This window comes from Orbicella faveolata, unplaced genomic scaffold, assembly GCF_042242905.1.
Source record: "Orbicella faveolata isolate gen_17 unplaced genomic scaffold, um_ofav_v1 contig_24, whole genome shotgun sequence".
NCBI lineage: Eukaryota > Metazoa > Cnidaria > Anthozoa > Scleractinia > Merulinidae > Orbicella > Orbicella faveolata.
Genome location: NW_028301552.1, coordinates 15478182 through 15492500, shown reverse-complemented (window position 1 = coordinate 15492500; position 14319 = coordinate 15478182). Strand labels below are relative to the sequence as shown.

Here is a 14319-nt window from a genome sequence, read left to right as displayed (position 1 = left end):
CCCCCAGCATGCCCCCAGTCCCTTAGAGAATTTCGAAAAATTGAAGTACATGTAGCTAAGAAGTCTTTTCCTTCATTCTGAGTCGAAATGTGATGCTTTAAAAGTAACCTTAAAGTAATCATTAAACCCACTGACCGGAGAAATGCTGGCTCTGCATAAGAATTCCTAGTGCTGAAAAGTGTTCGAAGTAAGTGCAAAGCATACAAGGAGTAAATTATATCCAAAGAGATGCTTAATTATATATGTACTGGACTAAAACAGCAAGGAACCTTCAATGCGTGAGAAATAATAGTTTCAGCGTGAGAACGCAAGATTGAATTCGTTTGCATGAGCCTCATGCTCAATGCGTGAGACTTGAGAGCACTGTGTCGGTTTTTTTTAACAAACAAAGGTATTACGATGTGTTATACGTGTAGCTTCGTTTTAATCGAACAAGGTCAAATTTCCCGACCCAACTCCTCTGAGACGAAATTCCGACAGGCGACATAGGAATCTTGCGAAATGCCGACATGGCTGGTGGCAAAATTCAGACAGGGGACATGGGTACCCCCCCCTAACAGGGCCTCTCAAGGGCCACGGGTCAATAGCCCCTTCGGGTTCGCCTCATGGGCTATTGACCCGTAGCCCTTGCGGGCTACGGGTCTAATTGTTAATTAGTATATAATTACATGAGTAAATAGCCCTGGCCATGCCATTTTATTTGGCGTATTTTGTTTGCTTAGTGGCGAGGCATTGGTATGTTTGTAACAGAAAATAGAGGACTGTTGTCAATACAGTCCAAAATTATTGTCAGTAAAATATTGTAAATAAAACACCTATTGACCGGTTAACTCCGCGGCCACCATTTGGTCGTTCCGATAAGGGTTTCATTATTGTCTTTACCACTATTAAGCGGCCACCCAAGATTTAAAAGCTTTGTTTTGGAAAGGGTGACGGGAGATAAGAGTCTGAAATTGAAGGTGTATGACGAGTGATAATTAAAATGCACGTCGATCATGATTGTCTTGAATTGACTCCATGTTCACCAAGAAATTTATGACCCGATAGTGAAAAATTAAATATCCAAGGTACACCAACATCTAGCCCCATTAAGCGGTCACCACCCATTTCCTCGAGGGTAGCCAACTGTATTATATGTAAACCAAAAATAATTGTACAGCGCGAAAAGACCTCCGTGTGAGTTTAGCGTTACAGTATTACGCAGGGCATGTAGGTAGCGCTGGTCGAGTAAAAGATAACAACAGGGGCAATAATAAACTATTCATTCTTTTCATTTCCTAATTTAATCTCTTCCTACTCGACACGATTGTGTGTTCCCAGTGGTTCCAAGCGTTATGGAGCCTTACGTATTAGGATAGAAATTGTCCTACCTCTACCCCTGCCTCTACCCCCGCCTCTACCCCCTAAAATGGGATGACAGCATTGCGTGACGAACAAGGAACGGCTGCAAGCAAGCATTCAAGCCATCAAACCATGATGATCAAACGTAATATTTTGGTGTAGTGCAAAGCAAGCAACTATCTACAAATGATTTAGCCGTTTTTGACTTAGATGCAGTGGTGATCATATGTGTCGAAAGAGGGTCACAGATTCATGGTATTCGACAGTTGACAGTTGGCGATGTACATCGGACGTTATGTAGACAAAAGTATGGCAAGCCGTTTGTAGCAAAATTCAATCCTTGCAATATATGTTTAATCCTTTAAGTAATGGTTTTATTTAAACATATAAAAAGGCATTCAATCCAATGGCAAATAAAATTTTTGGTTCAATTCAATCTTTTAATTTTCATGATTCAATCCAATACCAGGAATATTGATTCAATCCAATACCTGAAATATTGATTCAATCCAATACCTGGAATATTGATTCAATCCAATACCTGGAATATTGATTCAATCCAATACCTGAAATATTGATTCAATCCAATACCCCTCGAATATTGATGCAATCCAATACCTCGAATATTGATTCAATCCAATACCTCGAATAATGATTCAATCCAATACCTCGAATATTGATGCAATCCACCTCGAATATTGATGCAATCTTCCTGGGCCGAGAGCGGCCAACAGGAACGAGAGTAACTGAGCACTAGAGAGCACTGAAAACATGGCGGGCGAAGGAGAACTAGATTTAGAAGTCAATTTTCTTAAGTTTCTTGCAGACGTCTTGGATAAAACGGAAATAATTTTTGAGAATTTTGACTCAGAAGTTGCAGAAGCGCACGCCGAAGTTCTTGATCAAACCATTAGTCTGCTTAGGTAAATGAGGCATTGCTACAACCGAGACACAAGAGACACGGAGAATTTTGATTCCATTACTGTTGCTTTTGTAGATGTGCTCAGTGTGTTGCGTCGCAGAGCTATTACTCCGTCAATTTTTACTGCGCAATCCATTACGATAGAAAGCGAAAAAAGTGGAAATCATGGAAGACCATTTCTAATAATTTCTAATAATTTGTCCTTAAAATTCCTGTTGAGGTGCTTGAGAAACTTTGAGGACTCGGATTCATCTGGACAACGATAACAGAGATGATTGGAGTTTCGAGATGGACAATTCACAGAAGAGTAACAGACGGTATTGCTTAGAAGATATGAGGGGTTTCGACAGCTTACCTGATGAGGAACCGAAATCAGTCAAGAGTACATTTCTAACCACGGGAGTGCTACTGGATATAACTTCACTGCAGGTTTCTTTAAGTCCATTGGGTTACGGGCTCAACGGAGAAGAATAAGAGAAACGTTAACAAAATTAGATCCCCAAATTACTGTCTTGAGATGGGGTGCGTAAATTCGCTTTGGCATCTGGATGGACATCAGTCTCTGATCCGATGGAAAATACTAATTCACGGCTGAATAGACGGATTTCCTCGCAGAATAACGTTTTTGAAATGTAGTGCCAACAATAAAGCAGAAACAGTTCTTGAATTGTTTCTGGATGCCGTTAAGAGAGACGGCTAATTTTGGCCTTTGAGAGTACGAGTATATCATGGTGTTGAAAACGTTGGTGTGTGCGATACAATGGTGCAGGTTAGAAGAGAGGAGAGGGGCAGCTTCACTGCAGGGCCATCAACACAACCAACAAACTGAAAGATTGTGGAGGGATGTTTTCCGTTGTGCTTCCCACTTGTACTGTTACACTTTTTATAGTATGGAATTGTCAGGCATCCTGGACACTGATAATTCAGTGCATCTTTTCACCTTAAACTTAGTTTCTCAACCAAGGATAAACCAAGCTCTTTGCCAGTTCACCAAAGCTTTCAACCACCAAAATGTAAGAACAGAAAAAAAGCCGGTTGCCATACCAAATGTGGCTTATCATATGATGCAGCCTGAAAACCCCCTTTCAAATGGAAGGTTATATGATTTTGAATACTATGGTGATGATCCTGATGGTCCAACTCCATTGGACAGTGATAACAATGTTGTAGTTGAAGAAATTGACCTGGGACAACATGATTCAGTGCAGTCATTTGTATTGGAAAGGGTAGATCCCTTAAGAGAATCAAGTCAAATGGGAGTAGACATCTTCCAAGAGGCTCTAGAACTTGTGACAGTTAAACTTGGGCAACTGACAGTTGCATAATACTACATGTGTGTGGGCTGGGTAAAGGAGATTATGGCCCCACTAAAGTATTTTTGCAACTCAATTCACAACAGAAAACCTCACCCTGTATAAAGTAAATTATTTTCTCATCTTTCTTTTCATTGATATACAAAACTCAGAAACTGCTTGAATTACAGAATGCCTAACGTCTAGCTAGCAACACAACTAAACTGAACAGAAATCAGGGCATTTTATAACTGCCATGTGCACTACTCTGCCTTGTAGATTTTTCAGGTGCGTATCAGAACAGATGTTAAAATGTTGCAACGTTAATTTGTTATCTTATTTTCAAAAGTACCCAGGACACAAGACTAAATTCTTGGTGCAATGGCGTAATGGCTACTAACAGGTCTCATGTCACTAGCCAAAACTAACTTTGCACCAGCCATACATACATACATACATACATACATACATACGTACCTACCTACCTACCTACCTACCTACCTACCTACCTACCTACCTACATACATACATACATACATACATACATACATTTTATTTGTTATCATATGACTTTCCATTTGAAAGGGGGTTTTCAGGCGGCATCATATGATAAGCCACATGTGGTATGGCAACCAGTTTTTTTTCTAATACACAGTTTCACTGACTTTTTTATAAGAGTAGTCAATCTTCGACATTTCTTGTTGCATCTAAAATGTTAATAATAATCACTAAGAAAATTTCACTCTCACAAACACGAATCCTGCTTTTCTTGAATATGCTTACCGGTATGTTCAATCTCTGATGTACTTCTAACAGTGTTACCATTTTCTTTTATCTCCGTTTAATAGTTAAATGTTTATATGCTTATTGAGGCAATTATTTCCGTGAAATCCACTCATAGATTCCCTGTTTTCATTAGTTTCTATCCTCTTCAGTTTTACTTTCTCAGGATAATTCTCAATTTTGTTTTCATCCAGTAGACCAGTACTCCATTCCATCATGATTGTCACAATGGCTAGTGAAAGTGCAAAATCTACTATTCAAAACTGAAATGTGTGGCTAGTAGGCAGTAGTGTTAGCCTTGAGCCCTGGGTACCCGATAATATTCACAACAAATTAGTGCAATGTTTGTCATAGAATATCAAGAAAAACATCGTTTTTAGGAAAGAAGTACCACAGGTGGGTTAACTAATGCAAAACATGAGACAACAACATTGAAAAACTTAAAACACATCCCAATGTTCAATGATTGCTGTCTTGTAAAATGTAAAGGTTCTTATTTCAAAAATAACATAAAGCCAGGTTTACACAAACAGTTTTTGTGAGAAAAATGTTTGACTGTCTACATAGCACAGCAAAAATTTTGTTTACAGTTCAAAGTTTAGTGTGCCAGTAATGATTGGACAGCAGAAATATGCACAATACTAAAGACCAATGTGGTAGCACAATTTGCCACAGTTTATGTTATTTGCCACAAAAAGCTAGCACACACAGCTTTTAATAAACAAATATGTTTGTCACATAAAAATTGGTTAACTTACATCTACAAAAGCGACAGTAATGGAATCAAAATTCTCCGTGTCCCTTGTGTCTCGGTTGTAGCAATGCCTAATTTACCTAAGCAGACTAATGGTTTGATCAAGAACTTCGGCGTGCGCTTCTGCAACTTCTGAGTCAAAATCCTCAAAAATTATTTCCGTTTTATCCAAGACGTCTGCAAGAAACTTAGGAAACTTGACTTCTAAATCTAGTTCTCCTTCGCCTGCCATGTTTTCAGTGCTCTCTAGCGCTCAGTTACTCTCGTTCCTGTTGGCCGCTCTCGGCCCAGGAAGATTGCATCAATATTCGAGGTGGATTGCATCAATATTCGAGGTATTGGATTGAATCATTATTCGAGGTATTGGATTGAATCAATATTCGAGGTATTGGATTGCATCAATATTCGAGGGGTATTGGATTGAATCAATATTTCAGGTATTGGATTGAATCAATATTCCAGGTATTGGATTGAATCAATATTCCAGGTATTGGATTGAATCAATATTTCAGGTATTGGATTGAATCAATATTCCAGGTATTGGATTGAATCAATATTTCAGGTATTGGATTGAATCAATATTCCAGGTATTGGATTGAATCATGAAAATTAAAAGATTGAATTGAACCAAAAATTTTATTTGTCATTGGATTGAATGCCTTTTTATATGTTTAAATAAAACCATTACTTAAAGGATTAAACATATATTGCAAGGATTGAATTTTGCTACAAACGGCTTGCCATACAAAAGCAATCTTCTGCTTCATGTGCAACGAATGGTGAGAGAAACACGTCAAATCGGCTTTGGACCTGCCTTTTAGCAGCAAATGAGGTTAGAACATTTCGAAATTATCAGCTCTGTGTCTATTTCAGCTTATTATAGGTCAAGTCATGTGGCGCATGCTAAAATATACGTCTAACCCGTAAATTGAAATTTGACGACGGATGGTCAAATATTTGCATTTTTGACGTACTTTGAAAAGCTCTCGCGTCGCTCACAATCATTTGCCCAAAGAAATTTTTACAGGAATCTGTAGACCATCCTTCTGCAATTCAACCACCAGAAGCTTAATCCATTTGAAGGTTTCGCACATGGTGAAAATTAATTATATTCACGAAGTACTTTTAAGTGAATAAAATACATGTCTTCGAAATTTAATTATTTTGCACCCAAAAAGACAATGCAACATTCCCTAAAATCAACCCAGTACACATTTAAACATTGCACAAAAATATTTGAGTGTTTTAAAGACGGAAGAATGATGTGGTGTTGCATGCGAGGCTATCAAACTTGCTTGATAAAATGGTGCGTCAAATGACGATTTTAACGGAATTTGGTAATTTTTGAAATAAAAGGATACTTTGCCAAAAAAACTATCCAGTAGTTTTTGTCATGTCCTCGCCCATCTACCATGAAAATATGAGCGAAATTGAATTTTCGACCCTTGCCGATTTATTTTCCATTTTTATGGATAAGGACTCTTAATTTTACTTTCTTTCCCATCGCAGTCTGTTATTTTTTACGCGGTGAAGTCACCCAAACTGGATCAGTGGTTACGCAGTGACCTGTTACGAGAGCAGCTGACGTCAGTACATGATCCGCAGTACGTGGATATCGATCGCACGTTTTATCACAATATTGACGAGGATTATGATCTCCGGCATGGCGGCATCTCCAAAACTAGTTATCTAAACTGTTACCTAGCTTGGATTCAGTACTGCGCTTTACGCAAGGACCCGGTAAGTACTGAAATGATTACAGTTCAATTGGAACTATAATGCAATGGAAGTTACCTCAAAGAATCAAGCTGTCTTTATTGATATGTCCTTACATTAGCAAGCTATTTTAGGTCCAAGCGTAGGAATATGAAAGTTACCTCGTTCATCTTGTTTTTTACCTTAGTGTCAAAGGAGCTACGTCACGGTTTGCGCATCTTGAAATGTTTAGTCTACATTTTTTCAAGTTCCTCGTTTGTAATCCGTGTTAATCTTCTCCATCCTTAACCATCCTTGTTTCTTCAGTTATGGTTTATTATTATCTCTTTGGTGTTTTCCTATCTCAGTAAATTATTATTTCAAGGTAAAGGTAATTTTGCATGTGACCAAAATAAGTCAAAATACCGTGACTGAGCTCCTTAAACTATTAAGCTTTGATCAAGGGGAGCTGTAACATGTAGAATGATGGAAGAGAGTATCACTGCGGCAATAGCCTTGAGTTCGAACATAGTTGGTGGAGGGGTGGATATGAAGCCTGAAAAAATGCCTCGTATGTTTTTGTTCGCTTTTTGTGCCTTGACCGTGCGAAAAACACGCTAGTGTTAGCTTCTGTCTCGACAACTTGCTAATGGTTAGTGTACGAGCGCAAAGCAAAGGAATGTGCAGGTGACAGACCTTCTAACAAAGATCTTGGCATGCCGGTCTCCTGTGTTAACGTTGTGAGAGAAAGTGAAAAAGGTTTCTGGAGAATCGAAAAATTAGAGCTAGTTCTCCTTTATAGATCCTTGTCACAGTTAACTGTAGTTCGTATAGTGTAATCGTCTGGGTGAGGGTAATCCTGAAAAGAACCGTTGTTGGTGACTTGCTGGTGTTAGTCACCGACAACAACAGTTCTTTTCAGAACTAACCTCGCCAAGACGATCACACTACTACTAATACTCGTGGGTTTAAACCGTTTACAGTTAACTGTGGAACTTCCTCACAAGTGTTTCCATTGTTTCAGCCTATCGAGTGTGAAAGAGACTCCTTTCTGGTCACTCTGTGTTTTGCTTTGTGTCTTCTGGCGAGACGAGCACTGGGAACAGCGTCACATCCACAGTTTGCCAGGTGGTTAAACCTTATTTAGTTCACAAATGATCCGTATGTTATTTCTCATAACCATATCAATACGTTGCCATTCATGCAAGTAACAATAACAAAACGACTAGGCTGAGTTGTTCAAAAGGTGGATAACACTTATGACCATCCACCGGGTAAATCACTATCCAGCGGATAGCGTGGTTTGTTTTGTTACACTTATCCATTGGATAGAGATTTATCCAGTGGATAGCGCTGTTTCAGCCTTCGTATAACTAGGGCCAGATCAACCACTTATATGATCTCGATGTACTATCAAATTCTCCCACCTAAACTGTATAGAAGTTTATGAAAATAACTAAGGAGAAATTATGTTTGATTTATTACATGGGAAACTGGTGTCCCTGTACGTTCTGAATTTTGCAATACGGACCTCTAAGATGGAGCGTTAATGAATTAGTTTCGGCGGCGAATTACTTTTTCAAAAGCAAAAGGAAACAATTTGTTAAGTAAAAACCTTTTTTCCCTCATATTTGGCAGACAATTTGGGTTAAACTTCAGTGACAGCGACCTGAAAAACATAAATAAATACTTTAGTTTTGCGTGTGCGTTTACCAAGAATGGATCGCGGAGACGCATCAGTTAATTTTATAATTTACCAGCAAATTAAAAAGAGCCATTGAAATAAACACTTTATTGCACTAGCTCATTTGTTCGGTGTTGGAGAATATTGGTTTTGTTTTTTTTTGTTGTCGTTCAAAGTCTGTGCACCTCGCCTGCGTCTCGATTCATAAACGTGCTAGAAAAGAACTCGATTGTATCTTCCTAATACGGACCTCTCGCTCGATCCATAATGCCATACAATAACATTTAAATGATAACCTCTCCTTACTTCTCACCAGCCTGGAATCGTTTTTGTACGGTTTGCACGCTCTGTTCAAAGGAGATTTCCGAATCACCGACCCCAAGGATGAGTGGGTGTTTGCTGACATGGATCTTCTACGAAAAGTCGTCGCACCTGGAGTGCGCATGTCACTAAAACTACATCAGGTACGAAATGTTGCGGGCGCAACTAAACTGCTTCTACAAAATACCCGGATGTGGCATGTGCATCGAGTGGCTAAACACAAACTTGTATTGAGAGGGAAATGTAAACGTAGAAAATGGTCCTGTATCTAAGGCACTGAAAGGGCAGTTTTTTCTCACCAGCTAAGAAGACAGTGAAGGCATTGGAATTATGAAGATGTTTTTTGTTATCCAATGAGGGCTTTCAAGTAAACGAAAAGGATTTGGCATATTTTAAAAACACCAATCCTTTTATGTGTATGAATGACCTTCACTGGATAATCAACAGAAAAGCACAAAAAATGTTTTAACATTTTAATTTAATTTTGATTTAATTTTTATTTTGTTTGAATTTTATCTTTTCGTATTTTAACACTTAGAAGTGTTTATGTTTTCGAGTGTCTTCATATTAACTTGGCATTTCTTGTCTTGTTTCGTCTCATTCTTATTTATCTTATATTTGTGTTTTTAATTGCATTTTCTCTCATTTTCAAGGATCACTTCACCTTCCCTGATGAGTACGAGGAAATGTCAGTCCTTTACGATGCCATCTCATCTCACGAACAAAGCATGGTGATCTCGCATGAAGGAGATCCAAAATGGCGGCAGGCTGTGCTTGCTAATACTCCATCCTTGTTGGCCCTCAGGTCAGGTGTAAGACCATGCGTAAAATAGCGCTTTGAAAAGACTCTCTTAGCTGTCCCTTTCCAGAGGAAGAGATAGATTTCAGTGGTTCTCTATCCCAACAAAGCATGTATGTGGCAAATTTGTCAAACATCCCCACTTGGGGAAGTGAAGCGGGGACAAGCCCCTTTGAGTGTACACCTAGGGCACCTGTTGCAGGGACAGTACGTAAGCTTTTGCACACGAGGCGGATGTGGCCAGCTCATTTCTATGTTGTAGCGGGAACAATTCACAAGAGCAGTGCACACGAAGCGGCATTGAGAATTGAGGTCATTTTGTCCTTGCATCATAATCCACGAATTCAAACCAGCTGAATTTCATGCAATATCTTGCGGGGAGGAATGTTGTCCCTGCAACAGACCTTTTTCACAAAAACGGGCGTGTCACGTGGAGAAAACTGTCGCTGCAACTTGTCCCCGCTTGTTGTCCCTCAGTGTGTCCCGACCTTAATGTACAACTGTTACGCCTGGGGAATCGAATACGATTCCGTCCAGGGTGCGATTTGTTTTGTTCCAGTCATCTACTTTCAAAACAACACAACATGACTGATGAACAGACCCTTATTCTGTATTGTTTTTGTTTTTGTATTTCAGACATGTGTTTGATGATGGCACAGACGAGTACAAGGTCATCATGCTCAACAAAAGATATCTGAGTTTCAGGGTTGTAAAAGTGAGTAGTGAAACACAGTTTAACTTCCCTAAAGCCCTGGCCAAATGGACTCGCATGTAATCGCAAGCAGCCGCAAGAAGCCGCTAGTTGAACTTCTGTACAGACTTCCGTTGTTTCCTCCCAAGTACACGCAAGTCGCCCAAAAAACCCATTTCAAGGCTACGGACTCAGTCCCGCGCGGCCAAAATGTAACCATTACGCAAACATATCCTGTATTTTATTGGCTAATAGGTTACTATAACAACGAATGGACGTCACCCAACTTGCGTTGACTTCGTGCAAATTTGATCTCGACCAAAGTGGGCCCAAGACCTCGCAAGTCAACGCAGGTGCACGCAAGGCCTGGCCAAACGGAGGCGCAAGTAGACCCAAGTTTTCTACTTGCGTCTACTTGCGAGTCCGTTTGGCCAAGGCTTCAGCGGAGAAACTTGAGGCCTGAAGAAAGTGTCCGTTTCAGTAGTGTCCGCTTATGGGAGATCACAGACGGCGCATCTGGAAAGATAATGGTCATCTTTTTTGGCTTTTTTTTCCCGTAATTCGAGTAGAACGCTCTCAAACAAAGTCACTCTTGTGTATTTTCGATTTGGCTTTTGCAATCCAAAATGCATTGGTGTAAGTGGAAATTATCATCTGAGCCCAAAGGCTTTTTAGACACAAAGCTTGCAAGTTACTCTCCTTTGAAATTTTGCTTCTATTATCAATACTACTTATTACTAGTTAATAAAGTTTTCCTTCCATTGTTTCACCTGCAGATAGCTATTCCCCTAACCATAAGCCTTACCTTATACCGTTAAATTCCAAATTATGCTTAACCTCATATGTCAAGTAATAAGTTAATCAGTCTCTGCTTTTGACAAGACGTGAATATCGATTTCTTTCCCTTGGTTTCCAGGTCAATCGCGAGTGTGTTCGAGGTTTGTGGGCGGGGCAGCTTCAAGAACTGATCTTTCTCAGGAACCGGAATCCGGAGCATGGCTCGATTCAGAACGCTAAGCAGGCGCTACGAAACATTATTAACTCCTCATGCGACCAGCCGATAGGATATCCTATATATGTGTCACCACTCACAACATCGTATGCAGACTCTAATACTCAACTCGCTCGAGTTGTCGGCGGTCCCTTAAGTTTCAACGGTATAGCTGGTTGTCTCGGCCATTTATGGCATCGCATACGCATGCGCTGTGGGGCCAGTTGCCAAAGTGGAGGGGATCTTCCGGATGGTACAGTGCCGGACGTTTCTATAGGGCCAACTTTTGCAGAGCGTTGCACGAGTTTTCGCGAGGGCCCCATTTATATAAGCACCCGTAGGTCCACTCCAAGTTCCTCGTTCAACAGGGGCCAACCTGGGTTACGTACAAGTCAAAGATCTACTGCAAGCTCGGGCTCTAAGAGACCCAGCACGTTATCTGTGAACATAGCTCAGCACCAAACGCCTCAGCTCCAGAGCCCTGAGGCCGCGGCTGCAGAGGGCTTAACCCAACGTGTACGGATTATTGACCGCGGGCAAGTATATGATAGTATTAACCTGGGGCGAAGAATTGATGTTCAGTGGCCTTCGGAACTCATGCGAGAGCGAGGCGGGAGATCGTATTGGAAGGACTGGAACCCAGTTGAGGGTGTTGAAGGGACTGTGGTACATCGCTGGACACCGTGCCACAGGGATCCCGCCAGGAGGAGCCATGTAGATCGACCGATCGTTTTGGTTAAAATTGATGACAAGTTTGTGCCCATAGCTGAGGCTGAAGTGATAGATGCTGGAATTGAAGTCTAAATCCCAAATTTCTTGATCTGAAAACAAGTTTAGTCAGGTTCTGTGACTGATGTCAACACCTGACTTCTCCTTAATTTTAAAATACCAATACAAGGCAAGCATCCAAGAGTTGAGAACATAGCAACTGATACCCAAGGCAAAACTGGTCTGATATATATATAGTCAGGCCCTTGGTAGCCATCTTGGTTAGTCTGTCTGACATCAGCAGCTGATTTCTCCCTAAAATACCAACACAAGACAAGCATGCAGGGTTTGAGAACATAGCAACTGATAACCAAGACAAAACTGATCTGATATTCTCCCACCCAATGTTATACGAAATGTATGAAGACGGGTAATGAGAATAGGCCCTTTGCAGCTAAGCCATCACGTGACCTATTTTTCATAAAATTATGGGCTATAACTTAACGAATGCCAGAAATGGAAAAAGCATGTCGAAAATATCAAAATGGCCAAGTTTGAGGCCCCCATCATCAGAGAATGAGATTTTATGATGGTCTGAATTTTTGAAAGAATAAGAAGATTTGTATGGGAAAATGTTGCTGGAGAGCAAGACCTTGCCCTCCAGCAACATTTTCCATACGAATCCTCTAAATTTTCCGAAAATTCAAACTATGGTATAAACTTACTCGTTTTTTCCTGGGGCCTCAAACTTGGCCATTTTGGTATTTTCGATGCGCTCTTTCCATTTCTGGCATTTTTTTAGTTATAGCCCATAATACAAAAATTTTTTAGGAAAAATTTGGTCACGTGACCCCAGCTGCAAAGGGCCTATTTGTCTTTTGACTCCAGGGTTCAGTGATGACAGTTTCAGTAACAACACTTTAATACTTCAGGAACTTTCTCTTTTTTATTCCAGCATATAGGAATAGCTAATTGCTCTCTCTTGCTGCGCTTGCATCGTTTTGCTACAACAGTTTTGCCATCAGTTGTGTTTGAAACACAACAGTGCTGGAATCTTTGACTGCACAGGTTAAAATTTTTTGACGGCTTTCGCAATTTAATAATTCATCTGCAAACAATGACATGTAAATGACATTGTAAACCTGAACAAACCTAATTGGTGATGAAACGTGTGACGTTAGCTGTAGCTAAACTTAAACTGTAAATATCAAAAGCATCATTTGTACGTAGAAGAATAAATGTTAATTATATTAAGCGATGACGAGGTCATCGTGTTTACAAAAAGCGACTTAACGAGTGTATATTTTCACCAGCTTTGCAATCAAGACCAGCTCTCGAACATTGAACAAGAGGCATTTTCCGTAAAGTGTCTTGGCCTTTCACACGATTGTAGTTTCAGTTGAAATTTTGATTGTAGTTAAAACTACAAACCACTATGGGTCGTAAAGCCAGTAGTGCAAATCACGAGGGAAGAAAAGAATCGCACAAAAACTGGAGCAAAGATGAGTTACCTGAGGGGTACTCTCCTATTTGGCCTATACGGTGTGGTGCCGCCTGACAGGGGATGCGTTTTGGCCTCGCTGCTCTGAACAGCGTGTATTATTTGATGTAAGTCTGTCCTTAACAGAGTAGACTTGCACGATTGCCATCGTGAAATGTGGTTCAAACAGCATTCAGTAAGCCGAGATGGGAGACCTTTGCCGGTCTTCAGATGGTCATCAGTCGACATCAGATAACATTTAGGACTGACAAGATAGCACTTGTAGGGTTGTCAGGATACAGGGCCCTAGAATAGAGGGCGTCGTCTTACTCGGGGTAGAAATTTTATAGTTTTCCTCTGTCCTAAATAGGGTCAAGATTTGAAACCCTTGGCGGCACGCCTACATCCAGACATGGGTCGGGTATTCCTCTCCCGGGAGTGCTTCAAAAAAGAACGGAAAAGACAGCCCAAGGCTGAATAAATGCGGAAAATGGCCTATTATCAAATCCAACCGTTTCTAGTCCCTATTCCCTGTGCATTTCTTTCAAGTTTTGTTTTCAGTCCAGGCGAACACTGACTGAACAGAATTGTCCCACTTTTGTCGTCCGCACTCATGACTTTAGCCTGATGGTAGTGGAACTTTACACGCCCGATTCAACTGGTAGACCATAATTGCCTTCTTCCCGTTTAGTTTTTCCAGGGAAAGTTTGAACCTTTGCTTTAGGGATCTAGCGGAATTTTGACCGTGTTGAATTTAGATCCAGAATTTAATTACTTGAAGGAAACGTCGCTGGAAAGCAAACCTGAGGCTAAATGATCAAACAAGGAACATGTCTGATCGATTAGCTGCCCCTAGTT

The 14319-nt window shown here is 40.4% G+C and overlaps 1 protein-coding gene across 1 annotated transcript in view; it reads left to right on the top strand.

The window, feature by feature from the left end:
* LOC149110586 (pecanex-like protein 1) overlaps positions 1 to 12426 on the top strand; it is a 17590-nt gene extending 5164 nt beyond the window's left edge. Inside the window, exons 2-7 of the mRNA XM_089291293.1 lie at positions 6602 to 6832; positions 7812 to 7915; positions 8788 to 8935; positions 9446 to 9597; positions 10228 to 10306; positions 11199 to 12426. Coding sequence (XP_089147419.1) covers positions 6602 to 6832; positions 7812 to 7915; positions 8788 to 8935; positions 9446 to 9597; positions 10228 to 10306; positions 11199 to 12077 — 1593 coding nt within the window. The 3' untranslated portion in view covers positions 12078 to 12426. The remainder of the gene's footprint in view (positions 1 to 6601; positions 6833 to 7811; positions 7916 to 8787; positions 8936 to 9445; positions 9598 to 10227; positions 10307 to 11198) is intronic.
* The last annotated feature ends 1893 nt before the right edge of the window (positions 12427 to 14319 follow it).